At 44.3% G+C, this 25,935-nt stretch overlaps 2 protein-coding genes across 2 annotated transcripts in view; one reads left to right on the plus strand and one right to left on the minus strand.

The window, feature by feature from the left end:
- The window catches only part of GPA33 (glycoprotein A33), a 52,674-nt gene that overhangs the window by 24,401 nt on the left and 2,338 nt on the right, over positions 1 to 25,935 (minus strand). The window contains exons 2-3 of the mRNA XM_086393903.1: positions 11,250 to 11,404; positions 2,391 to 2,607 (exon numbers count right to left, since the gene is read on the minus strand). Of these exons, the coding sequence (XP_086250029.1) occupies positions 2,391 to 2,607; positions 11,250 to 11,404 (372 nt within the window). The remainder of the gene's footprint in view (positions 1 to 2,390; positions 2,608 to 11,249; positions 11,405 to 25,935) is intronic.
- The window catches only part of STYXL2 (serine/threonine/tyrosine interacting like 2), a 78,971-nt gene continuing 71,779 nt past the window's right edge, over positions 18,744 to 25,935 (plus strand). The window contains exon 1 of the mRNA XM_086393901.1: positions 18,744 to 18,857. The gene's annotated coding sequence lies outside the window, so the exon portion shown is untranslated. The remainder of the gene's footprint in view (positions 18,858 to 25,935) is intronic.

Below are 25,935 nucleotides of genomic sequence, written 5' to 3' on the forward strand. Positions count from 1 at the left end.
TCAGGGGAAGGTGGAAAAGGGTGAAAGATGTGAAAATCTGCCCTGCAGGTGTGCAAAATACTTGTGTCAGGTGGATCCCTTGGTGGGGCCAGTGCTGAGGAACCCTATCGCGCACCCCACAAAAGAAACAGTAGTGGGATGTCTGCTCTGATTGGGATCATGGGATAGCAAGAGAAGACGGTAAGTGGCCTGGCTAGGTGATCGCGGCTTTGCTTTCCCCTTTAACACTTGGCCATGACCTCAGAGTCACAGAAGTGAGAGTGGGAGGAAGTGGACTAAGGAGAATAAGGAAACAGACCCAGTCTTTAATCCACTGCTGGTCTCCTCACCTTAGGTGGTCAGCGCCAAGTTAAGGAGAGATGTGACGCTTATCCGGTCTTCCTAGGTGGTGCTAGTGGTAAAGAACCTGCCTGCCAATGCAGAAGACATAACAGATGAGAGTTGGATCTCTGGGTTGGGAGTATCCCTGTAGAAGGGCAACCCACTCCAGTATTCTTGCCTAGAAAATCCTCCCATGAACAGAGGAGCCTGGTGCGCTATGGTCCATAGGGTCGCAGAGTCAGACACAACTGAAGTGACTTAGCATGGATGTGGAACTTGAACTGAACAGATTTTTTTTCACTTAGTCAATTAACAAAATTTATAAAAAATTAAGCTTCCCTTGTGGCTCAACTGGTAAAGAATCTGCCTGCAATGTGGGAAACCTGGGTTTGATCCCTGGGTTGGGAAGATCCCCTGGAGAAGGGAAAGGCTACCCACTCCAGTATTCTGGCCTGGAGAATTCCATGGAATTCCATGGGGTCACAAAGAGTTGAACAGGAATGAGTGACTTTCACTTTCACAGAAAAATTAAGAAGATTGATAATATTCAGTTCTGGTAAGAATATAGGAAAATAAGCATGATCATATAATGTTCATGGCAATAGTAAGTTGCTTTGGAGAAAGTAATTTGCCAGTATGTAGTAACTTTTAATGAAGGCAAAGTCTTTGACCTAGAAATCCTTCTTTTTAATTTTTTTTCCTTGATGCCTAATGATGTTGAGCAATAGAAATCCTACTTTTAAGAATCTATCCAACAGAAACAAAGATAACACAGTAAAAGAATATGCATATACATATATATGTACCTACATATATGCACACATATTATACATACATATATATTTGTACAAAAAATGGAAACAGTTTGAGAATGCTCATCAGTATGGGCCACTGGAATAATCAGTACATTCATGCAAGGGAATGTATTATATTAATAGGTATATTTGTATGTAACGATCTGGAGAAATTTACATGAAACATTAAGAAAAAGAAAGTTACAAAAAAACCTTTATAATATTATTTCTTTTTTTAAGAAAAGGAAAGAAAAGAAAATGAAATGCGTGTGTGTGTGTGTGTGTGTTGAAAGGACTTGGAGAGGAGTCTAGAAGAATGCACACAAGTACTAGCCTTGGCCACCTTGTTAGCACTAGGGTGCAAGGAGGAGATGGTCATTCTTTATTCAGGGCTTTATTGTTTAACTCACTACAATGATTCAAAAACCCAGGCAGCTACCTTATGCAATTAAAAATAAAATCCCACTATGTAGTGTAAAGGGGGTAAAATGGAGGAACATGATCCATTTCTTTGGTTTAAAGTATGGCTAAAAAGTATTGCTACCCACCAGTGTGGGGATCATTTCTTAGAGTAGACACAGGCTGGCTCACTAAAGGTTTTCCAACAACTGTTTGACATTGAATCTCTGGGCCTCATCTACAAAATGAAGATCCTGAAAGTAGGTGATAGTTCCAATCCTTCCAACATGATAGACTCCAATAATAAGCTATTTGTATAAAAAGAGTGTTATTGTGGGACATATTTCAGAAACAATAGAACCTGATGAATGGTGTGTTAGAGCCAAGGTCTGGGGAGATGGTGGTGTGAAGGACTTCTACTGATTAGCTGAATTTAGAGCTGGAAAAAATGCCTGACTTGTAAGAGTCATGATTTGGCCCTCAGCATCATAGCAAAGCAGTTAGAATCTTTCCAGTAGGATCTAGGATTGCCATTTTTCTTCTCTTTAGTAAGTTTTCCATGAAAAAGAGAGGAGCTGGTGTGAAGGAAAGAGCACTGGAGGAAGCATGGACAAGAATCTCCAGGGATGACCCCCAGGACCACTCCAAATCAGCCTTGACCTCTGTCCTGGGGAGCTGTATGCCCAGACAGAACCGTATTTGGTTCCAGGGGGAGAAGCAGACCCCCCAAGCCTCTGGACAGACCAGATGAGGGGAGAAGTCTTAGCTCTTCATTAGGCATTGCTTCCAGTTTTACCTTGCCACCAGGGTGCCTCCTCCTCACACCCCACCCTCCCCAGCCTCTTCCTATCACCCCAGGAGGGAGGAAGCACTCACCAAGGACCAAGAGATAGACACGTGACTTGGAGACGCCACCCAGATCTGACGTTAGCAAGACGGAGCACTCATAGGTGCCATTGTCATCCATGGTCAACTGGTCAATGGTGATGGAGGCATCTGACTGCTCGGCGTTGTTTGATATTCTAGCACGATTCTGATAAAGTTCACCGTAGACATATTCTTTGGTCGAAAATGCCCAGATGAGCACGCTTTCCTGGAAGGAAGAAGAAATACCACTTGGTCTTCAGCCTAAGGCCCTGGCATGATGCTGCAGCCTGTCCTGTCTACCCTCACCAACCGTCCCCAGGCCCAGATGTACTGACAAGCCGACCCTGCAGAACAAAGAGCTCCACATATGGGGCCCACTCATGGATTCCTCTTATGATCTATAGTACTAAAAGCCCGGGGCACTGGAGGAATCAACCTGCCTGACTTCAGGCTCTACTACAAAGCCACAGTCATCAAGACAGTATGGTACTGGCACAAAGACAGAAATATAGATCAATGGAACAAAATAGAAAGCCCAGAGATAAATCCATGCACCTGTGGACACCTTATCTTTGACAAAGGAGGCAAGAATATACAATGCAGAAAAGACAATCTCTTTAACAAGTGGTGCTGGGAAAACTGGTCAACCACTTGTAAAACAATGAAACTAGAACACTTTCTAACACCATACACAAAAATAAACTCAAAATGGATTAAAGATCTAAACATAAGACCAGAAACTATAAAACTCTTAGAGGAGAACATAGGCAAAACACTCTCCGACATACATCACAGCAGGATCCTCTATGACCCACCTCCCAGAATATTGGAAATAAAAGCAAAAATAAACAAATAGGATCTAATTAAAATTAAAAGCTTCTGCACAACAAAAGAAACTATAAGCAAGGTGAAAAGACAGCCTTCAGAATGGGAGAAAATAATGGCAAATGAAGCAACTGACAAACAACTAATCTCAAAAATATACAAGCAACTCCTGCAGCTCAATTCTAGAAAAATAAACGACCCAATCAAAAAATGGGCTAAAGAACTAAACAGATGTTTCTCCAAAGAAGACACACAGATGGCTAACAAACACATGAAAAGATGCTCAACATCACTCATTATCAGGAAAATGCAAATCAAAACCACCATGAGGTACCATCTCACGCCAGTCAGAACGGCTACTATCCAAAAGTCTACAAACAATAAATGCTGGAGAGAGTGTGGAGAAAAGGGAACCCTCTTACACTGTTGGTGGGAATGCAAACTAGTACAGCCACTATGGAGAACAGTGTGGAGATTCCTTAAAAAACTGGAAATACAACTGCCGTACGACCCAGCAATCCCACTGCTGGGCATATACACCGAGGAAACCAGAATTGAAAGAGACACGTGTACCCCAATGTTCATCGCAGCACTGTTTATAATAGCCAGGACATGGAAGCAATCTAGATGTCCAACAGCAGATGAATGGATAAGAAAGCTGTGGTACATATACACAATGGAGTATTACTCAGCCATTAAAAAGAATACATTTGAATCAGTTCTAATGAGGTGGATGAAACTGGAGCCTATTATACAGAGTGAAGTAAGCCAGAAGGAAAAACATAAATACAGTATACTAAAGCATATATGTGGAATTTAGAAAGATGGTAATGACAACCTTGTATGCGAGACAGCAAAAGAAACACAGATGTATAGAACAGTCTTTTGGACTCTGTGGGAGAGGGAGGGGGGATGATTTGGGAGAATGGCATTAAAACATGTGTAATATCATATAAGAAATGAATCGCCAGTCCAGGTTGGATGCAGGATACAGGAAGCTTGGGGCTGGTGCACTGGGATGACCCAGAGGGATGGTATGGGGAGGGAGGTGGAAGGGGGGTTCATGATGAGGAACACGTGTACACCCATGGTGGATGCATGTTGATGTATGGCAAAACCAATACAATATTGTAAAGTAAAAAATAATAATAATAATTAAAATTTTTTAAAAAATATTTAGACAGAAAAAAAGAGAAAAAGCAGTTCCTCAGAGTTATCTGTGAGGCTGTCTCCCAGGCTAAAGTCCTTAGTAATGTCCCAAAATAAAAGTTAATTCACAACCAAAAAAAAAAACCCAGGGCAGGTAGGCACTTCATACCAGAGGCTTTCACCTCTTGTAACCTATGGCACCTCTTACTTACTCCATTTTAGTTCTGTTCTCAAACCTTTAGTCAACCAATATTAATTGAGTATATAAGATGTCCAGGCATTGTGTTGGGCAGTCATCCATGGCTTGCAACCCCCCTTTATTTATTCGACTCTTACCTTTGGAATTTGTTTATTCATCAATATACTCATCATTTATCAAATAAAACATGGTACTAGCTAAGATCACTACTTTGAGCCAGACAGCCTCAATTCAAATCCCAGCTCTGCCACTTAGTAGTTGTATGATCTTGAGCAAAATATTAGAGGAAAACAATAGAATGGGAAAGACTAGAGAGCTCTTCAAGAAAATTAGAGATATCAAGGGAGCATTTCATGCAAAGATGCGCACAATAAAGGACAGAAATGGTATGGACCTAACAGAAGGAGAAGATAATAAGAAGAGGTGGCAAGAATACACAAAAGGACTATACAAAAAAAGACCTTCATGACCCAGATAACCATGATGGTGTGATCACTCACCTAGAGCCAGACATCTTGGAATGCAAAGCCAAATGGACCTTAGGAAGCATCACTACAAACAAAGCTAGTGGAGGTGACAGAATTCCAGTTGAGCTATTTCAAATCGTAAAAAATGATGCTGCTAAAATGCTGCACTCTATATGCTAGCAAATTTGGAAAACTCAGCAGTGGCCACAGGACTGGAAAAGGTCAGTTTTCAATTCAGTCTCAAAGAAAGGCAACGCCAAAGAATGCTCAAACTACCGCACAATTGCACTCATCTCACACGGTAGCAAAGTAAAGCTCAAAATTCTCCAAGTCAGGTTTCAACAGTACATGAACTGTGAACTTCCAGATGTTCAAGATGGATTTAGAAAAGGCAGAGAAACCAGAGATCAAATTGCCAAAATTCGTTGGGTCATCAAAAAAGCAAGAGAATTCCAGGAAAACAACTACTTCTGCTTTATTGACTACACTAAAGCATTTGACTGTGTGGACCACAACAAATTGTGGAAAATTCTTCAAGAGATGGGAATACTAGACCACCTTACCTGACTCCTGAGAAATCTATATGCAGGTCAAGAAGCAACAGATTGTACTAGACATGGAACAGTAGACTGGCTACAAATAGGGAAAGGAGTATGTCAAGGCTGTATATTGTCACCCTGCTTATTTAACTTATATGCAGAGTACATCATGAGAAATGCTGGGCTGGATGAAGCACAAGCTGGAATCAAGATTGCTGGGAGAAATGTCAATAACCTCAGATATGCAGATAACACCACCCTTAAGTCAGAAAGTAAAGAGGAACTAAAAAGTCTCTTGATGAAAGTGAAAGAGGAGAGTGAAAAAGTCAGCTTAAAACTCAACATTCAGAAAACTAAGATAATGGCATCTGGTCCCATCACTTTATGGCAAATAGATAGGGAAACAATGGAAACCCTGAGAGACTTTATTTTGGGGGGCTCCAAAATCACTGCAGATGGTGACTGCAGCCATGAAATTAAAAGATTCTTGCTCCTTGGAAAAAAAGCTATGACCAACCCAGACAGTTTATTAAAAAACAGAGACATTATTTTGCTGACAAAGGTCTGTCTAGTCAAAGCTATGGTTTTTCTAGTAGTCATGTATGGATGTGAGAGTTGGACTATAAAGATGGTTGAGCACCAAAGAATTGGTGCTTTTGAACTGTGGTGTTGGAGAAGACTCTTGAGAGTCCTTGGACTGCAAGGAGATCCAACCAGTCAATCCTAAAAGAAATGTTCTGAAGTCCTAATATTCACTGGAAGGACTGATGTTGAAGCTGAAACTCCAATAATTTGGCCACCTGATGTGAAGAGCTGATTTATTTGAAAAGACCCTGATGCTGGGAAAAACTGAAAGTGGGAGGAGAAGGGGACGACAGAGGATGAGATGGTTGGATGGCATCACTGACTCAGTGGACATGAGTTTGAACAAGCTCCAGGAGCTGGTGATGGGAAGCCTGGTGTGCTGTAGTCCATGGGGTCACAAAGAGTCAGACACAACTGAGCAACTGAACTGAACTGAACTGAGTGAAATATTTGACTCCTTTATGAGTCTCTTTCTTCTTCTACAAAGTGGAGATAATGATAATAACACTTGTATCATAGGATTTTTGTGAGGATTGAAGTAGATAATATACAAAAAGCAAATGGCATTGAGCCATGGGCTTAATGAAGCCACCTCAGGTAAGCAAGTAGAGAAATGGCAAGCCCCCAAGCTACTTAATTGAGAAAGTCAGGGAGAGGTCAGAGAGATAAGAGTGGAAGCCAAGATAAGACTATCAGAAAGCCAAGAGAGAGAGATTCTGAGATGGGGGAAGTGGCTGATCATTAGAAAAGCTAGGGAGAAATGAAATAAGATGAGGACAGAATCAGTACATTAAATTTAACAAAAGAGAAGTTGCTGGTGATTTTGGTGGAGTGTTAGGGGAGGAAGGCAGACCATGCTGGGTAGGGGAAAGAGTCAGGTCTGAGGTCTGCATGTACTCTTTATGCAAATCAGGAAAAGATACTCTAGTTGTTGGACAGACACATCTGTGCCAAGCTAATGGTGATCAGGTCCCCTGGGCTGGGTACCCAGATGCATAATTCACCCGGTCACATGCCACAGCTCTGGTAGGAACAGATGACTCTCAGGAAGCTTGGCTGAGACAGGGAGGAACAAGAAAGCAAGAGATGAGGACCTGTCTTGAGCTGTGGATGAGTGCATGGATGTTGGTCTTTCTCAGTTCAACTTTTTTCCTGACCTACTGGTTACAGCTATCCTAAGGCGTCCCCTTTCTTGACTCTCCCCCATGTCATCTCCCACTCTTGCTAGTACCTGTCACAATAACCTCCTTGAGGGCATAGATGTAATCCTTTTCTCTGCACTCTTACTTGCTATCAAGTAACAGCAAATTAAAATTAAAAATAGGGCTGTGATAGAACTCACAGAGTATTCTCACACCTAGACAGCATGTTAAAAAGCAGAGTCATTACTTTGCCTACAAATGTCTGTCTAGTCAAGGCTATGTTTTTCCAGTGGGTCATGTATGGATGTGCAAGGTGAACCATAAAGAAAGCTGAGCACTGAAGAATTGATGCTTTTGAACTGTGGTGTTGGAGAAGACTCTTGAGAGTCCCTTGGACTGCAAGGAGATCCAACCAGTCCACTCTAAAGGAGATCAGTCCTGGGTGTTCATTGGAAAGACTGATGCTGAAGCTCCAATACTTTGAACACCTGATGAGAAGAACTGAATCATTAGAAAAGACCCTATGCTGGGAAAGATTGAAGGCAGGAAGAGAAGGGGCTGACAGAGGATGAGATGGTTGGATGGCATCAACAACTCGATGGACATGAGTTTGAGCAAGCTCTGGGAGTTGGTGATGGACAGGGAAGCCTGGTGTGCTGCAGTCAATGGGGTCGCAAAGAGCTGGACACAACTGAACGACTGAACTAAACTGAACTTACTTGCTCTCAAAGTGATTGCCTCAAATCCTTTAGGAAGTAAGGGATCAGTCAACATAAGATCTTTAGTATTTATCTCAAAAGAGGTAAATTTATCTTTGTCAGGTGCCTGGCAGAGACCTAACATCTGGTTTGCTGAGAGAACATGTCTTCAGTTTCTGCAAGCTAACGGCAGCAGCTGCCTTCTCTAGGTTTTTTTCCTGGTATTCTGGAAACAGATAGGACAGGTACTCTGGCCCATCAGGGTCCCTTGGGCAACAGAGAGTAAGGTGCCTCAGGCCAAGAATTACTCTCCTTTCTCCTCAGCCCTGCTGCTCTAGGACTTGGGTGTCTTGGGTCATCCCTTCTTCTCTGTTAGGGAAAAGCTTAATGCCTTCTCTCTGAATAGCTGGGGATCTAATGCCAAGCATGTTTGCACTTTAAAAGTAGAAGTAACTTTAAAATTGATGAATAGGGACTTTTCTGGTGGTCAGTGGTTAAGACTGTTTCCACGGCAGGGGGTGAGGGTTTGATCCTTGGTTAGGGAACTAAGATCCCATATGCCACTTGGTGTAGCAAAAAAAAAAAAAATTAAACCCAAAAAACTTGTGAATAGATGTCCTTCTCCTTACAGTTAAAGAAATGTGAATTTCATCAATAATGAGATATTTTCCCACTCATCAAATTCACAAATATCAGATAGTTTGAGAATAGTCTGAATTAGAGAAATAAGTGCCTGCACTGTTGGTGAACCTGAAAATTGGTCTGACATACAAAGAAGGCAACTTGACATTTATCAAAATTTTAAATTCATATAGCTTTTGACCCCAAAGTTCCATTTTAAAATAATTTATCTTATATATGAATACATATTTATAAACAATTACAATAGTAGTTATAAATATATACCTAGAGACATGCATATATGGATATTTATTGCAATATTATTTGTAGTAGCAAAATATAGGGAGTAAAACAAATGTCCATCATTGGTACATATAGAGCATTCATAAAATGAAATATATAATATGAATTTTTTAAAAAAAGATAAATATAAATGCACTGACATATGGAAAGAGCTCCAAAGTATATTAAGAGGAAAAAATCCAAGTGGAGGACAGTGTGCATGAAGTTTATAGAAACTTACATATTCATATGTAAGTTCATATGTAAATATATGCCTATGTTTACATGTGATGCATCTACAGATCAGATCAGATCACATCAGTCGCTCAGTCCCGTCCGACTCTTTGCGACCCCATGAATCACAGCACGCCAGGCCTCCCTGTCCATCACCAACTCCCGGAGTTCACTCAGACTCACGTCCATCGAGTCAGTGATGCCATCCAGCCATCTCATCCTCTGTCGTACCCTTCTCCTCCTGCCCCCAATCCCTCCCAGCATCAGAGTCTTTTCCAATGAGTCAACTCTTCACATGAGGTGGCCAAAGTACTGGAGTTTCAGCTTTAGCATCATTCCTTCCAAAGAAATCCCAGGGCTGATCTCCTTCAGAATGGATTGGTTGGATCTCCTTGCAGTCCAAGGGACTCTCAAGAGTCTTCTCCAACACCACAGTTCAAAAGCATCAATTCTTCGGCACTCAGCCTTCTTCACAGTCCAACTCTCACATCCATACATGACCACTGGAAAAACCATAGCCTTGACTAGACGAACCTTTGTTGGCAAAGTGATGTCTCTGCTTTTGAATATGCTATCCAGGTTGGTCATAACTTTCCTTCCAAGGAGTAAGCGTCTTTTAATCTCATGGCTGCAGTCACCGTCTGCAGTGACTTTGGAGCAGGAGAAGGCCACCCCAAAACCTGGGAATAGCGGCTGCCTCTAGTGGGCTTCCCAGGTACTGCAGTGGGAAGAATCCCACCGATAATCCACCTGATGATGCAGAAGATGTAAGAGACCAGGTTCTACCCCTGGGTTGGGGAGATCCACTGGAGTAGGAAATGGCAACGCACTTAAGCATTCTTGCCTGGAAAATTCCACGGACAAGGAGCCTGCCAGGCTCCAGTCCATGGGGTTGCAAAGAGTTGGACACCACTGAGCACACACACTCACACACTCATACACACACACACACACACACACACACACACACACACACACACCTCTAGTGAGGGGAATAGGGGACTGGGATTCTAGGGTGGAAAGCAGATGTATTTTCGTGTATATGAATATATACATTTTCTGAACTGGCATAAAGAACCATTGGAAGGAAACACAAGAAACCAGATCTTAGCCAAAAGTGGTATTCACAGTACCGAATGATTGTGGCAGAAATACCAATAAATTAGAGTAAACGTGGCCCCCAACGAACCAGTAGCAGTGAAAATTAGCCTTGTCTGGGAGAAAGAGGAGATAAGGGGATTAGGGTATGGAAACTGGGGCAGGGATGGGACAAGATTGGCAAGGATGGGAATGAGACTTATCAATGTACTTCTTCATGATGTTTTAATTTTTGGACCTTAGGATTACTATCTATTCCAAAATAGAAAATAAAATCTCCCCATACTCCCTGAAAGAACCCAAGCAGGAAGGAAAAAAAGCTACAACAAAATTTGGTCTCTGGGAGAGCTCTGTGTTAATCAAAAGTGATGACTGACTCAAATGATACAGTAAAGGTCCCTTGAGACTGGACGAGAGAAAGATGTTTGAGGGAAGGTAACTCTTTCAAACTAGAGATGGCACAGTACAGCCCTCCCTGGGTCCAACATTCACTGCTCCTTCCCCACCCAGCCCAGCCCGGGCGTTAACGAGGTTTAGTCTGTCTAACTTGTATTGAAAGGTTTTGTAGTGCGTGTCCTCTAAGACAGGAGTCCCCAGCCTCCAGGTCACAGGCCGGTACTGGTCCTTGGCCTGTGAGGAGCCGGGCCACACAGCAGGAGATGAGAGGCAGGCAAGCGAGCAAAGCTTCATCTGTGTGTACAGCTGCTCCCATCACTCGCATTACCACCTGAGCTCTGCCTCCTGTCAGATCAGTTTCTGGAAAATAAGCTCAGGGCTTCCACTGATTCTCATGATGATGAGTTGTATAATTATTTCATTGTATATCAGAATTTAATAATAATACAAATAAAGTGCACAATAAATGTAATGTCTTGAGTCATCCCCAAACCACCTCCCACCCCCCAGTCCCTGGAAAAATAGTCTTTCACAAAATAGGTCCCTGGTGCCAAAAAGGTTGGGAACTGCTGCTCTATGGTCAGGTCATACTCAGTCCTATATGCATGCTCCCAGCATTTTAAGGATCCTTACCGTATGACTCCTTAGAAGCTTGTCCCACTGGATAAATCCTTCTCGGTTGGGGGAGGAAGTCTGGTAGGAGCATGGAAGGGTAACATTTTTCCCCCTCGCAGCCCGAAGAACATCCTTTGGGGTTTCCACAAAGATGCCATGGACAGTCACCCAGACTGGAAAGAAAGCAGGAAGTAAATGACATGGCATACCCACTCACTATCCACTGGATCTCCTCCAACCACAGCTCAACACACTACAACTGCGATCTTGGCCATGGCACACCGGCTATTCTCCTCCAAGCCTTGGGTGAAGACAAACACGTATACCTTGGTTCACCCTGTCCCCGTCCTGCAGCATCTCAATAAAGTCAAGAGGCTTGTGTGGTGGGCAAAAGCCTGGCTTTGAGCCTCAGCCCCACCCCTCCCTTTAGGCATTGTGTGAACTTTTCTTAGCCTCAGCTCTCATCCAGAAAAAGGAACATTAATACTTTTCAGAACTGTTTGGAGAATTAAATGAGATAACATGTAAATGTTTTGCTTAATGCCTGGCACATAGAACACACTCAATAAATATTTCCCCCCATCTTTTTTGTTGTGATGATAATTCACTCAATATTTAATACATATTTATGGAGCACTTATATATGATAAATTTGAGTAAGATTAAGTTAAGGTAAAGAGAGAGAGGGTACTCTCAGGAGCATTTATTCTATATAAGTTTATCAGAAAAAAAGAAAACGGTGAGAAAAAGAGTGTGGTCACACTAGCATCTCTCATCACATACATTCTTACCATGTGACATTGACTCTCTCCCATCGATACCTGGGGTCTGTGTCCCCTCCCCCTGAATCTGAGTCGGCCTGTAACTGCAGTGTGAGAGACGCCCATTTGGCTGAAGCTCTAGTAAATGGATTTCTTTCCCATAGAGTCTGGGTGCCCTTTGAACTGCTGATTTTTATGCTGTTTCTCAGGTGGGCAAGTCCATACTTGGGCCCATCAGCAATAACCCTCCTTATTGGTTTCTGTGTTAGGGGTTGGGTTCCCATGGATACAACATCTCTGTGTTTCCTACTCATTTCTATGTTGCCCTTCTGTATGTAGTAACTTTGATCAGCCCTCAGGTCTTCCTTAGGAGGAATTGCTCTGTATGTCGGTGTAGATTCGGTGTGCCTGTAAGGGTAGCATAGCACTGAGTTTAAATGCACAGGCTTCAGAGCTAGAATGCCTCTTTGGAATTCCAGTTCCTTTATCTGTTAAATGTGTAGCCTTGAGCAACTTACTTAAGCTCTCTGTGCCAGAGTCCTTGCTTGAAAAACGGGTTGTTTGAAAATTAAATAACATGAAATGTGTACTTTGTTTAGAATGATTCCTGACCCATGCTGCTGCTTCTGCTAAGTCACGTCAGTCGTGTCCGACTGTGTGTGATCCCATAGACGGCAGCACACCAGGCTCGCCTGTCCCTGGGATTCTCCAGGCAAGAACACTGGAGTGGGTTGCCATTTCCTTCTCCAATGCATGAAAGTGAAAAAGTGAAAGTGAAGTCGCTCAGTCGTGTCCGACTCTTAGCGACCCCATGGACTGCAGCCCACCAGGCTCCTCCATCCATGGGATTTTCCAGGAAAGAGTACTGGAGTGGGGTGCCATTGCCTTCTCCATCTTGACCCATAATCAGTGCTTAATATATGACAGTTACATTACATATGTGTGTGTTCTATATATATATATATATAGACATATTGAACAACTTCTACTTTTTCATCTAATAGTCTTTTGTTGAGGTGCATCCTTAATTAGAAATTAATCACAAGAAAAACCATCACCATCACCATGGATGAACTATTGTAAATAAATAATAATTACTAATGACTATACTAAAGAATAGATCAAGCGGCTTCCCTGGTGGTCCAATGGTTAAGAATCTGCCTGTCAATGCAGGGGATATGAGTTCAATCCCTGGTCTAAGAAGATTCCACATATGGCGGGGCAACTAAGCCTATGCATGCTAGAACCCATGCTCTGCAATTAGAGAAGCCGCCACAATGAGAAGCCCATGCACCGCAACTAGAGAGGAGCCCTTATCACCGCAACTAGAGAAAAGCCCAAGAGCAGCAACCGAGACTCAGTGCAGCGAAAAGTAAGTAAGTTAAATAATTTAAAAAGAATAGATCACTTTTAAAGATCATAATAACAGTGAGTTGAAGTCATTTTATGTGAGTGAGAGAAGAGACTGAAATGAATGGATGAGTAAGAACTCATAAAGAAAGGGAAAATATATTGAACAAATATAGAGTGCTATTTAATGTTATTTGTAAACCTGAGAAGGATTTTTAAAGGCCAATCCTGTGCCCTAAGGCACACTTACATTTTCCATAATCCTAGATGAGAATTTATCCTATGTTTAAGCACTTCATGCCAACAGCCATCACTGGGAATCCTCCATAGCTAATCTAAATCCTTCTTGCTGACTTCAGTGAGTATCCTCTTGTTCTGACATTACTGGCAACAAAGACATCTGGCTTAACTTCTTAATAGCCTCCCATCATAAACTCAGAGGCTTCTGATGTTTGTAATCACCAGCTTTCTCATTCCTAGTTCTGTAATAAACTGTAATAAGTCCAGTTCCTTTCACCTCTTCCCATAGGCTTACTGTGACCCACATTCTATGGAATCTTTGCATCCTACGCAGTGGATGAGGGAAAAGCACCGGGTGAGGATATCTAATCTATAATCAGAACACTAGGGAGTGGAGAAGTTGGTTTCTAGAGCTTTCCAACAACCTCCCTTTTTACTTTTTGTATAGGTCTACACTGGGCATGTTCTGGGCGACTGGAAAGAAGATGCCACCCTCTCCCCAGTCGTTGCCACTCGCACATCCTGTTGCTCCTAACAGCTGTGTCTCTCCTGCTCCAGAAGTATTCTTTCTCTCCTCCTCCCTGCTGCTCTCCTTTCTTTTTTTTCCAAGGCTGGGCTCTTCCGATATTGATGAAGATCATCTCTCTAAGCTAATTCACCATAAGGTGTTAAAAACTAATAAATAGTTCAGGGATATGTTGACCTTCCCAAGGTATACAAATTGGGAGAGTAGGTGCTTTCACCTGCAAAGAAGGAATGAAAATCTCAGAATTTTGTGCCACAAGCACCACCTACGCGTGCCTTCACCCTAGTGCTCTCTCGTGAAAGGTTGTCACACAAAGTGGCAGAGTGGCCAAAAGCACAGCCACTGAAGCCAACTGCCCAGGCCGGCATCCTCATCCTTAGTTTTCCTAGCAGCACAACCTTGCACAACTTAATTAACTTCTCTGTACCTCAGGTTCCTTGACCATAAAATGAGGTTAATTATACTACCTAACTCAAGGCTGTGAGTGTTGGATGACAACATATTTAGTATGCACAACCTTTACCCTGGCAGATAAGCAAGAGCTGTATCCACATTCTATATTGTCATGTCTTCTCCTCTGCTACACTGTGCTTCTTTCATTTTCATATCCTCAGGGCTCAACAAAGTGCCTAATACATAGGAAATACTCAATTAAGTGCCCTTTGCCAACAAAATGAATGAGTTACGAAGAACTTAAGTTTAAAAGATAGGTAGGATTTACAACCAGAGAAACTTAGTTGCTAGAAGATGTAAAAAAAAAAAAAAAATCAAATAAATAACCAAAGGAGCCCCAGAGAGGGGACACCAAGTCTGCAGGTGGCCCCAGGTGGAAATGGTAAAGGTCACTGAAACTCCCTAAGTGACTGGGGTGTGAAGACTCAGCTTGAGGCCTCCAGAATTGCTTGTAAATAATTAAGGTTTGTTAAGAAGATAATAAACGGTCTCTTGAGAGCTAACTAGAAAGCAATACATCCAAGGAGGCTAATGAAATGCTTGATGGAACCCGGCTGCTTGAGGCGTAAATAGCACATTATGGGAACCCTTGGGAAACTGGCAGTAATGCCTCCACTTAGGAAAATCCATTTGCACAGAGAAACCACGTCTTAGGGAGGACGTGTGCTGGAGGCCAGAAGGGACCCATCGTGCCTTAGGACTAGATAGATGGAGCTCTTACAGTGAGAAAGTGCTGGTCTCTAGGGCAAGGGGTGCAGCTCATACATGCACGTGCGTGTTGGTTTGTCCTGTCCCCCAAGGTGGACATGACGCCTGCAGGCTCTCAGAATGACAGCTGGGGAAGGAGAGATGGAGAGATGGGGAGGCGGGGTTAGAACTCAATGGACATTTGTGGAAGCCTTTTTTCAACAAAGATCTTTAGGAATCTATATATTCCAGTCAATTTAATGAATTTTTCCTAAGGCCCTAGTTTAGTGCAAGGCACTGAGAAAATGATCAGAGGCATGTTCATGCCCCTACCTTCTTGGGGAATCCACCAGGACCGTCTCAGCCCTTACTGGCTTTGCTGAACTGCTCCAGGGAGCTTGTGTCCCACACACATCATTATCATGTCACTGTGGGTCTACGTGTGCAGGCTGCCTCCCCTCATCACATGGCAGCTCCTTCTAGCAGGGTGTGTGTCTCAGACTTCTCTTGTACTCATCACTTGCCAGTTCCCACCACCAAGGTGTCTACACAGAGCTGGGTGCTAATAAGACCTTGTTTGTTGAGTGGTTTGTATTCCCTGCCCAGGAAGAAGTTAGAAGTCACTGTCAGCCAGCATCCTAACAAAGCCTAAGTAAGTGTTTAGTGCAAGTGTTAAGGAGGGAAGTGTGAAGGGATGGAGGTGGGGAGAGAGGAGAAGGACTGCGTTTGGATCCAGAAGAAGGATTTTAATGGAAAGCCTTAGTGAGATGATGGGACTTGAAATAGCCCCCAAGGGACTCAGTTCATGTTGTTGAACTTGTGTATGTAAGAGAGTAAAGCAGGGTGCATAACTGTGCATATAACAGTATCTCACTTCCACAGAGTCACAGAAAGTAAATTTTAGAAGAAAATATATCAAAGTATAGAATTAATAGCAGTTATCTCTGGATTCCGGATTTCTTCTTTGTGTATTTTTATTTTCCAAACATTCTGCAGCAGACATGTGATACTCTTGCAACCATAAAACTGAGTTACATTTCTACAAGTCAAGTAGGAAATAAGGAAGCAAAGAAGTGAGGACGGACTGTTTTGTCAGGGAGCTTGCCTAACACAGAGAAATGGGAAAGCTGCAGATAGAAGGCTATGAAAGATCTTGAGAAGGTCTCTTTCATCCCCTCTGGAATGGAAGATGGAGAGACTTGAGCAGGCTCCTAGGTCATAGGGATGGAGCTCCTAGAAAAGAAGTGACTCCTTAACAAAATAAAGGAGGAGAAGCCTGATGGAGCACGACCCCTGCCTGGGTGGGTATGGGCAAAGGTGGAGGACTAGCCTTGCCCACGGCAAGAGGCACCTGTGCCCGAGTGTGCAGAAAGAGAGCAGCCAGTGGGCAGGAGTGGAGGAGTGAGTTCTGACCAGGGGCTCTGCCCTCCACCGCTACGCTCGCTCTCTGTCTGTCTGTCTGAGCGTCTATCTATCGCCATATTCTGCCTATGCCGGGTGTTTATGGCATCCCTGACTCACAGGGCAGAGAACAAGGAAGCCGCCCAAAGGGCACTGACTGCCAGGAGAGGAAGAACCCCAGGAAGGAGGCGGGTTCCAAGTGTGACAGTTGGTGCCCTGGGCAGAGAGGGTGCTCTGGGAACAGAGACAAGCTCAACAGTTAGGGTTAGGGATATGGGAACAAAACCTGAGTGTTGCCAAGGTGGAGTGGTTTGAGGAGCAACTGAACTTTACCTCCAAGTCAAATATATTCTCCACTGGCTGTCTCAATACTAAAATCCCACCACTGACTGAAGGCGCTGTGTGTGCGTGTGCGTGCATGTGTGTGTGTGTGTGTGTGTGTGTGTGTGTGTGTGTGTGTCTGCATGCGCTTAGCCACTTGGTCATGTCTGACTCTGCAGCTCCATGGAGCCCGCCAGGCTCCTCTGTCCATGGGATTCTCCAGGCAAGAATACTGGAGTGGGTTGCCATGCCCTCCTCCAGGGGATCTTCCCAGGAATGCAAGTGCTGCTTGGGAGGGAGGGAGGGAAGGCACAGTGAGTGGCTCTCTTCCTTTAACCTGCAGGGCAAACCCATCTCCTTAATTAGCCCCTCTCACCCATCCATTCCCTAGAAAAGGGATGCAGGATGGATAAATGTTGATTTAAAAAAACAAATGCAATTAGGAAACTGAGGCTTGGAGAGAAGGATAGAGTAAAGGCAAAGAAAGAAAGACAGGTAGGAAACTGAGAGCAAACCAGCTTGCTGCCTGCTGAGGTTCAAAGGGGTGGGTGCTCATTCGTTGACACCCACTCAGCAAATGGCTGCTGGACACCTGTGTTCCAAGGGCTCTGCTGGACTCCGGGGGAAAATGGCAACCAGAGACAGACACAGTTCCCGCATCACAGAGATAAATGTAAAACCATCATGGTAACCGGTGGTACACAGTCAATGACAGGATATAACAGAGGACTTGGGGATGAGGTGAGGTTGTCCTGAGGAAAGGCCCTTTGAGCTGACATTGGAGGATGGGCAGGAGGGAACCACAGGAAAAAAGAGGAAGAGGTGAGAGGAGGAGAGAAGAGCATGTACAGAGGTCAGGGCACGGGAGAAGGTGGGCCACATTCCAGAAACTAAAACAAGCCGCTGTGCAGCAATGAAAGTGGGTGGTGTGGGTGGGCCATGATGATTCCAAATAAACAGAGGCCAAGTTCAAACTTCATACTTGTGCCCTCAGGGCAGTTTAGGACAGTTCTTGCTATCTGTCAGACTTCACCCTTCAGGACTCTCCTAGAAAGCAACTCCAAAGTTACACCTCCCCCACTGTGGTCAGAAATGTGAGATGGGCCCAAGTCAAACAGGCTATGATAGCAATTGTGGGTTTTTGTTTGTTTGTTTGTTTTCCACTATCTACATCTATTTGAAACAGTTCTTTTGAGTATGAGGGTTCTTTCTTGCATCCAAGGAGTGAGCACTTGTCAGTTTGAAAATCACTGATGTTTATCTTTAGATAATTAAATTAGGAGGAAAATGAAAAACCTACTGATAACAGAAAGAAGCAAGAGTCCTCTCCCGCCTGGCATTTGATGAGATAGATATTCGTTACTGTGCATTCCCATTGTTTTTCCAGGACAAAACATAGGGCAGAGACTTGACAACATGGGTGTGTGAAGCCAGATTGAGCTTACATTCCGTAACTATGTCGCTTGCAGGGCTGTCGTTACTATATTAGCTGGCTGTGCCCCAGACAAACAGGATCTGCTGCTACAAACCTTTCTCCCAGTCTTCATCACGAGGAGGGCACTGCTATGCTCTCAGCCACTGTCTCTTATCAAAGTTTCCTGGTTTGGTTGACAATATCCTGCTCAATATGATTTTTGTTGTCAAAATTGAGAATGATGATTGATTTCAACCCAAGGAACCTGGTGGTGAGCATAAAGGGACAAGCAGTGAATTGCTGCTTGGGACGTTACTGCTTGCTTGGGACATCAGCATAGTTTGTAAGATACTTCCAATTTGGAAATGAAGGAAGCAAATCCAAGTGCATGGTCCAAACACGCTTGTTCTTCAGTGCCCTTCGCCCCACATCGGTGTCACAGCAAAGCTCACTTCCAGGTCCTGATGCTGAAGGTAAGGCCCCCACTTCCTGTGCTCAGCAGTCTTGGCTCTGGTCAGAGTGTGGAGTTAGGGGCTCAGCCGTGGGCATAATGGTCGCCACCGTCTTTGGACCCTTTTCTCTGGCCCTCCTCACTCCTCAGTGTCAGCTCCTCGGGCCCATCTTCTTTTAGCCCATCCTCCTCTGGCTCCCAGTCAATCTTCAGGGAGATCAACCCTGAATATTCACTGGAAGGACTGATGCTAAAGCTAAAGCTCTGGTATTTTGGTCATCTGATGCAAGCAGATGATTCATTAGAAAAGTCCCTGGGAAAGATCAAAGGCAGAAGGAGACGAGGGCATCAGAGGATAGACGGCATCACCGATGCCATGAACGTGAACTTGGGCAAACTCTGGGAAGAAGTGAGGGACAGGGAGGCCTGGCATGCTGCAGCCCATGGGGTCACGGAGAGTCAGACACAACTGGGCGACTGAACAAAGTCGCAGCAGCAAAGTCTGGCCCGCAGGATCCGCTTGCAGGAGTGGAGTTGCACAGCCTACACTGGCTTTCTGGGGGCCATCTAAGAAAAGAGGGCCTAGGAATGGGCACTGGCGGAGGCAGTGGGGCTGGTTAGAGGTCAGGTGCTGGTTGGAAAGAAGCCTAGTTTGGGAAAGTTGTCCAGATAGGAAGTTAACTTAGATTTGGAGGGGACAGAGAGAAAAATCATAAAGGAAATAAGTAGGCAGAACAGCCTCAAAATCAATCATCAAGGACAAGAATCTAGCTGTTTATGTTTAGCACACATGGTAGACTCTCGTAATTTAAAGATTTGTGCTCAATAATAGTATCTGAGAATGCTTGGTAAGATGGATACCCCAGCTGGATTAAAGGGAGTTTTATATCTGAGGAGAGAGCCCAATGAAAAGAGTCGGAGGAAAAAAGAGGACCAGAAAACTATAACTTGATACTGGAAAACCAAAATATATTGTTCACAAATAGATTGTGAGCACTTGTTCTGGAAACTATGATACAGAAAAAAAGAAAAAAAAAAAATATATATATATGCAGTAGTTCTTGATCCCCATGCTGCTTAGGCAAACAGGTATCAAAAAAAAAGGTTAAATGGCAGTAAATCAGATGGGGGGGAAAAAAGTGATCAAGACCTCAAAGTCAAATCGGGAAAAAAACAATGTGGCTTAAAGTTACCTGGAAAGGCTTTATGGAGAGAAAGAACTTGTGATACTTCAAGGTTAGCCAGAAAAAAGGAAGGTACCGACACTACAAAGAGGTCTGATGATAACATTTTTCCAGACCAAGAAGTACAAGATGTAATGTGGCAAACATTTTTGTAATATCAAAAGTGTAGAGACATTCTAGGTGCTGAAATATTGGGATTTGGAAGAATGTCCCAGTGGTTTACAGAGTCTAAACGAGAGTTAGGAGAAACTAGCCTCACAATATGAGTCTTATCCTAATAGTAATGGGCAATAACTGAATACCTTCAAGTAGGTGTAGTATCATAGTCATAATTTTATTTTAACAGATCATTTTGGCTTCAGGGTGGACAGCAGATAGAAGTGGCAAAATAGGCTCATGAGCCCAGTTGGAGACTATGGAAGTAGCTTAGGAGAGGGAGCTTACTTCAGAGAGGTGTCAGAGGAAATAGAGAAAGATGAACAGATTTTAGAGATACTGGAGGGCTAAAATCATCAGGACTTAGTGATGACTTGAATTTGTAGCTAAAGGAGAAGAAGCTGTCAAGGGTGATATGGTGGTTTTAAAATATGGTCCCAAAATACTTTGGAACTCCTCTCATCAAAAGGACTCATGTCCCCGCCCTTGAACCTAGGTTCTGTGATTGCTTGATCAATAGAATATGGTAGAAGTATGGTAAAAGATGCTGGGTCAATATCCGGGCCCAGACTTTAAGATATTGGCAGCTTCCACCTTATATCTCTTTAGATGTTCACTCTTATAATCTAGACACCATGCTATGAGGAAGCCCAAGCTTCCCTGTGGAGAAGTTCATAAACAGAGGAATCAGAGTTAGCAACTACTTGCCAGCCAGTGAGCCAGAGTCTTGGAAGTGGGTCTTCCAACCCCAATCAAGTCACCCCAGCTGACACTGCATGGAGCAGGGACAAGCTGTCCCTGCCAAGCCCCATCCGAGTTGCAGATTTGTGAGCAAAATAAATGCTTATTATTATTGTTTTAAGTTACTACTAAGTTTTGGAATGGATAATTACATAGCAATAGAAAACAGTAACAGATGACTCCTATTTTTCTGGCTTTCATTCCTGGAGGGATTGGGTGTCATTTACTGATGTAGAGATCACTGAAAAAGGCCCAGATGTGGGGACAAAGATCATGAGTTTGGTTTACAGCTTGTGAGTTTGAACTGATTCTGAGATATCTAAATTGAAAAGTCACGCATAGTTTTGGATTTATGGGTCTAAGGCTCAAGAAAGAGATTGAGTTTGAAGACAAAACTGGGGTCAAATGTGGGTCAATCAGAATAAGTGAGTGAGTGAAAGTCGCTCAGTTGTGTCCAGCTCTTTGTGACTCCACAGTCCATGGAATTCTCCAGGCCAGAATACTGGAGTGGGTAGCCTTTCCCTTCTCCAGGGGATCTTCCCAACCCAGGGACTGAACCCAGGTCTCCTGCAGTGCAGGTGGATTCTTTACCAGCTGAGCCACAAGGGAAGCCCAGTTAGAACGGGTGTGAATGAAAGATGCAGATGTAGATGAGGGTCTAAGTGGAGGGAATTCTAACATTTCATGGTAGGCCGAGAAGCATGAAGCTGCAAGGGAGATGTGAAAGGGTTAGCCCAGGAATGCCAGAGGAGAACCAGGAATGGGTGTATCTTGGGGGACCGACGGACTAGAGTATGTTAGGAAGGAGGGAGGGATAATCGAGGTTAGACCTTGCCGGGAATACTTTCCCCCAGGCTTCCTCCCTGCTAGCCAGCATCACAGTAAGCAGTGCTACTGGTTACCAAGACCCTGGGATGGGGCCCTAGAGGGCAAAGATGAGGGCAAGATGAGGATCACACCTGTGCCCATGAACCAGTTCTTCCCTGGAGGCCTTGTTTTTCAAACTGTAGTCCCTGGAGGAGCAGCAACATCACTTGGGAGTTTGTTAGAAATTCAGATTTCCATGCCCTTCCCTAGACCTACTGAATCAGTCTGTGTTTTGACAAGATCTCAAGACGACTTCTATGCATATGAAAGTGTGAGTTAAGACATCAATTTGGAGGCTGGACATTAACTCAGGGAAGCAGCCAGATGCTGCAAAATTGAGCTGCAAATCACATGCAGAGTATCAGCCCCAGTCACGGAGACAACCATTCATTAAACCTATTTTTCCTCAAGGTCCAGCAGGCAACTCTGAACTGAGGTTTTCACATCAGAATCACTTGGGTAAATTTTCATAATCAGGGAGATGGACAGATTCTGCCTCTCAAGAGTCTGATTCAGAGGGTCTGGGGGCGCCTGGACATGTGTACTTTTACTCCCCAGGGGATACTGATGGGCTGCCTGGGTTGCAGCTACTGCCCTAAACCATCACTCAGTGCACACATACCACACTTAGGGTGACCATTCATTGCATTCTTCCCACTTCAAGGCTGGAGCTGGGACTGGGGCATTTTAATCTGATTTCATTTCTGACAGGCAGAAAGTGTAATTCCCCAGGCACACAAGCCCTCCCTGTGAGCACTGGCTTCTGACTTGTGCTCAGGCACCAGCAGGCCCTCCCCAGGCTCCAGGTGTGAGTCACACCCTGGGGTCAGGTGTGGCAACAGGGCTTAGAGCTGAGAAGGAGATAAAAGGCCAGCCTGGCCATCTTGCAGTGCACTTGCTGGCCAACACTACTGGCTGTGGTCTGAATACCACACTCTTGGAGTGGAGATGAACTGGGCACAAGGCCACTCTCTTAGAATTTGCCTGCGGTGCAGATGATGCAGGAGACCCAGGTTCGATCCCTGAGTCGGAAAGATACTCTGGAGGAGGAAGTGGCAACCCACAGCAGTATTCTTTCCTGGAGAATCCCCTGGACAGAGGAGCTTGGCAGGCCACAGTCTATGGGGTTGCAAAGAGCTGGACATGACTGAGCTACTAAGCACGCACTCATGGGGTCAAGATGAACTGGCACAAGGCCACTTATCTGGTTCTCATCTTTGTACATGTTTGAGATTGAGCCCTGTAAACCTCAGAGCCTCGACCAGGCCACTGTGTGGACTTAGAGACGCAAGGGACACGAGGCGAAGATATGCCACCCTCTGACAGGGAAGGTCTTGGGAAGCTGCCCAAGCCTGTGTGACTAACAGGAACATGGTACTTCAGAGTGGGCAAATCTAAGTCGTGTAGGAAAATTCTCCTGCTGGGGACTGTAGCTCTAACAAAGGCCCGTGGGGAAGGATTCTAAAATGGCATGATCAACTTTACAATGATAGAAAATTTGAAACTTATTAATAGTTCCCCCAAAAAAACCCATCATGGATGAATCATCCATGAGCTTATTGAAATTTTTTTTTAGATGGAGGAGAAAAAAAAATATTTTCTCATCTTGAATATTTCAGGATGATGGATTCCCTTATTTCTTGGTGAAAAGCAGTACTTTCTGCTTTTCTAACTTAAGCTTTGAGGTTTCCTCTAGTTCTAGGAAGGTAGGGCTTTTTGTTTGGTTATGTTTTTTATCAAGTCTTCAAAGATTTTAGTGACTCTGGGCAGAGTGTCTCAGAGACTTTTTTCCCCTTGGTGGACTCCTCTTTATGAGTCTCTTTTCCTGCAGCTGTACCTTCTACTATATCAAGTCTTTCATGAAGTCTGATGGCTGGAAAAATTCCCAGCGTGGAAGAGCTTTGGTCCTATACACAAGTTGGAGCATTTTCTCTAGCAGCCTTTGGGAGGGTGGATGAAAATCTTTCATCCACAGTGACTCTCAGTCTCTTGGCAGATGTCTGCCAGGTCAGAGTGATCAGACAGTTGATCATCAAAGTCTAGTTACTTTCCTATAATTTACACTTGCCCACACTAACAACAACAACAACAATAATAATGGGCATTTATTGAATGCTTGTTATGTGGCAGGCACTGATCCAGGGTCTTTACATTGACAACCTCATTTGCTATCTCTAATAACCAAATGGGAGGTAAAATGTGCATTTTTATACATTATAGGTTGCCCTCTCCATTTCACAGATTAGGAAACTGAGATTTATTGAGGCAACTAATTTGCCTCAAGCTAAAGTCAGTTAGGAGAAGGCAATGGCACCCCACTCTGGTACTCTTGCCTGGAAAATCCCATGAACAGAGAAGCCTGGTAGGCTGTAGTCCATGGGGTCGTGAAGAGTCAGACACGACTGAGAGACTTCACTTTCACTTTTCACTTTCATGCACTGGAGAAGGAAATGGCAACCCACTCCAGTGGTCTTGCCTGGAGAATCCCAGGGACGGGGGAGCCTGATGGGCTGCTGTCTATGGAGTCGCACAGAGTCGGCCACGACTGAAGCAACTTAGCAGCAGCAGCAGCAGCAGCAGCAAAGTCAGTTAAGGAAGAGGGCCTGCCCTTCTTGAGTGCCTGTGACATGAGAGGATAAGCGGGTGGGAGCGTCTGCCAGGGAGGGGGAGGTATTGTGTCACTGACATTTTTGGAATTGTCATACTGACTTTTAGTAGGTTTAAGTACTGTTTTTAAATTCTTGAATGCACCACCTTCTGTTTGCATACCCTTCATATGACCTGCTTTTGCTGCTGCTGCTAAGTCACTTCAGTCGTGTCCGACTCTGTGTGACCTCACAGACAGAAGCCCACCAGGCTCCCCTGTCCCTGGGATTCTCCAGGCAAGAACATTGAAGTGGGTTGCCATTTCCTTCTCCAATGCATGAAAGTGAAAAGGGAAAGTGAAATCGCTCAGTCACATCCAAATCTTAGCGATCCCATGGACTACAGCCTACCAGGCTTCTCTGTCCGTGGGATTTCCCAGGTAAGAGTACCGGAGTGGGGTGCCATTGCCTTCTCCATCATATGACCTAATGTGATTTTATTCTGATTCCCCAAAGTCTGATGAGTCCTGGGGCCTGTTTTCATTAATTCTGTCATGGTACTCTGCCCAAGACATCAGCAAAATTTTAGTGGTTACTGAGCAAGTTCAGGTGAAGAACAGAACAACAGGGAAAGCCAGTAGGTCCTCTGGAATCCAGCTTAATCTCCACCTCCTCCAGAAAGCCGTCCCTAATTTCCCTGTTCCTCCTCATGGTGGGGAGTGTCACCCAACAGTTTTTATGTTTGACTTTTGAAGGCCTTTATTGCTCACTTACACATGGAAATGACTATTTCACCCACAAACATTTCCACTTGGCAAACATATACCCAGAGCTAGCCACCAAGCCCGGCTTCCGTGGCTCCACTGCTCCAGCCCCTTCCCCTTAGTATAAAGTATGGAGGCAAAGGTGATGAGCCCCTGGAGCCAGACTTGGAGGGTGGAGGGAAGTGGATGGGGGCAGAACACTCTATCAGTGTGTCTGAGCACAATCCCAAGAACTGGTTCCACTGGATGAGTTCACCCAGGGGTCACATACCTTCTCACAGGAAGAGGTGAAATGTAGTGCTCGAGGCTGTTCACAGTTAGGGCCACTTTTCAGTCTGTTTTGTTTTGGGTTATTTTTTCCCTAAGCCCAAATCCCTTCTTTTTATTTGTGCATGGCTTTCGGGTTGCAGCCAGACTGCAAATGCAGGGGTGTGTAGGGGAGGAGGCAAGGCATGAGAGAGACTTCCAGGCTCTGGAGAAGAAGATCAGAGGTCGCTGGCCCAGCCCAGAAAGGGTGGTCATTTCCTCTCAGCCTACTACCCTTGAGACTTGAAGCACGTCATTCAGGTCTGGATGTGATGGCTGAGACAGATTCCCTGATGACTGCAATTCATTCCAGGCCCCTCACTCCTGCGTTTCCTGTACAAACTATGTGTTTGGTAAAGAGCTGTTTGGATGAAAGAATGAACCAAGTAGGCCCTCTAGCCTGATGACGAGGGCCCCTCTGCCCCACAGAGATGGGCCTTCTGGCAGGGCCTCCGAGTTTGACCAGACCCTCCCGAGCAACCAACAGCTTCAAGATT

Source organism: Bos grunniens, chromosome 3, assembly GCF_055505025.1.
Source record: "Bos grunniens cultivar Pamir isolate PY7600 chromosome 3, Bosgru_T2T1.0, whole genome shotgun sequence".
NCBI classification, from domain to species: domain Eukaryota; kingdom Metazoa; phylum Chordata; class Mammalia; order Artiodactyla; family Bovidae; genus Bos; species Bos grunniens.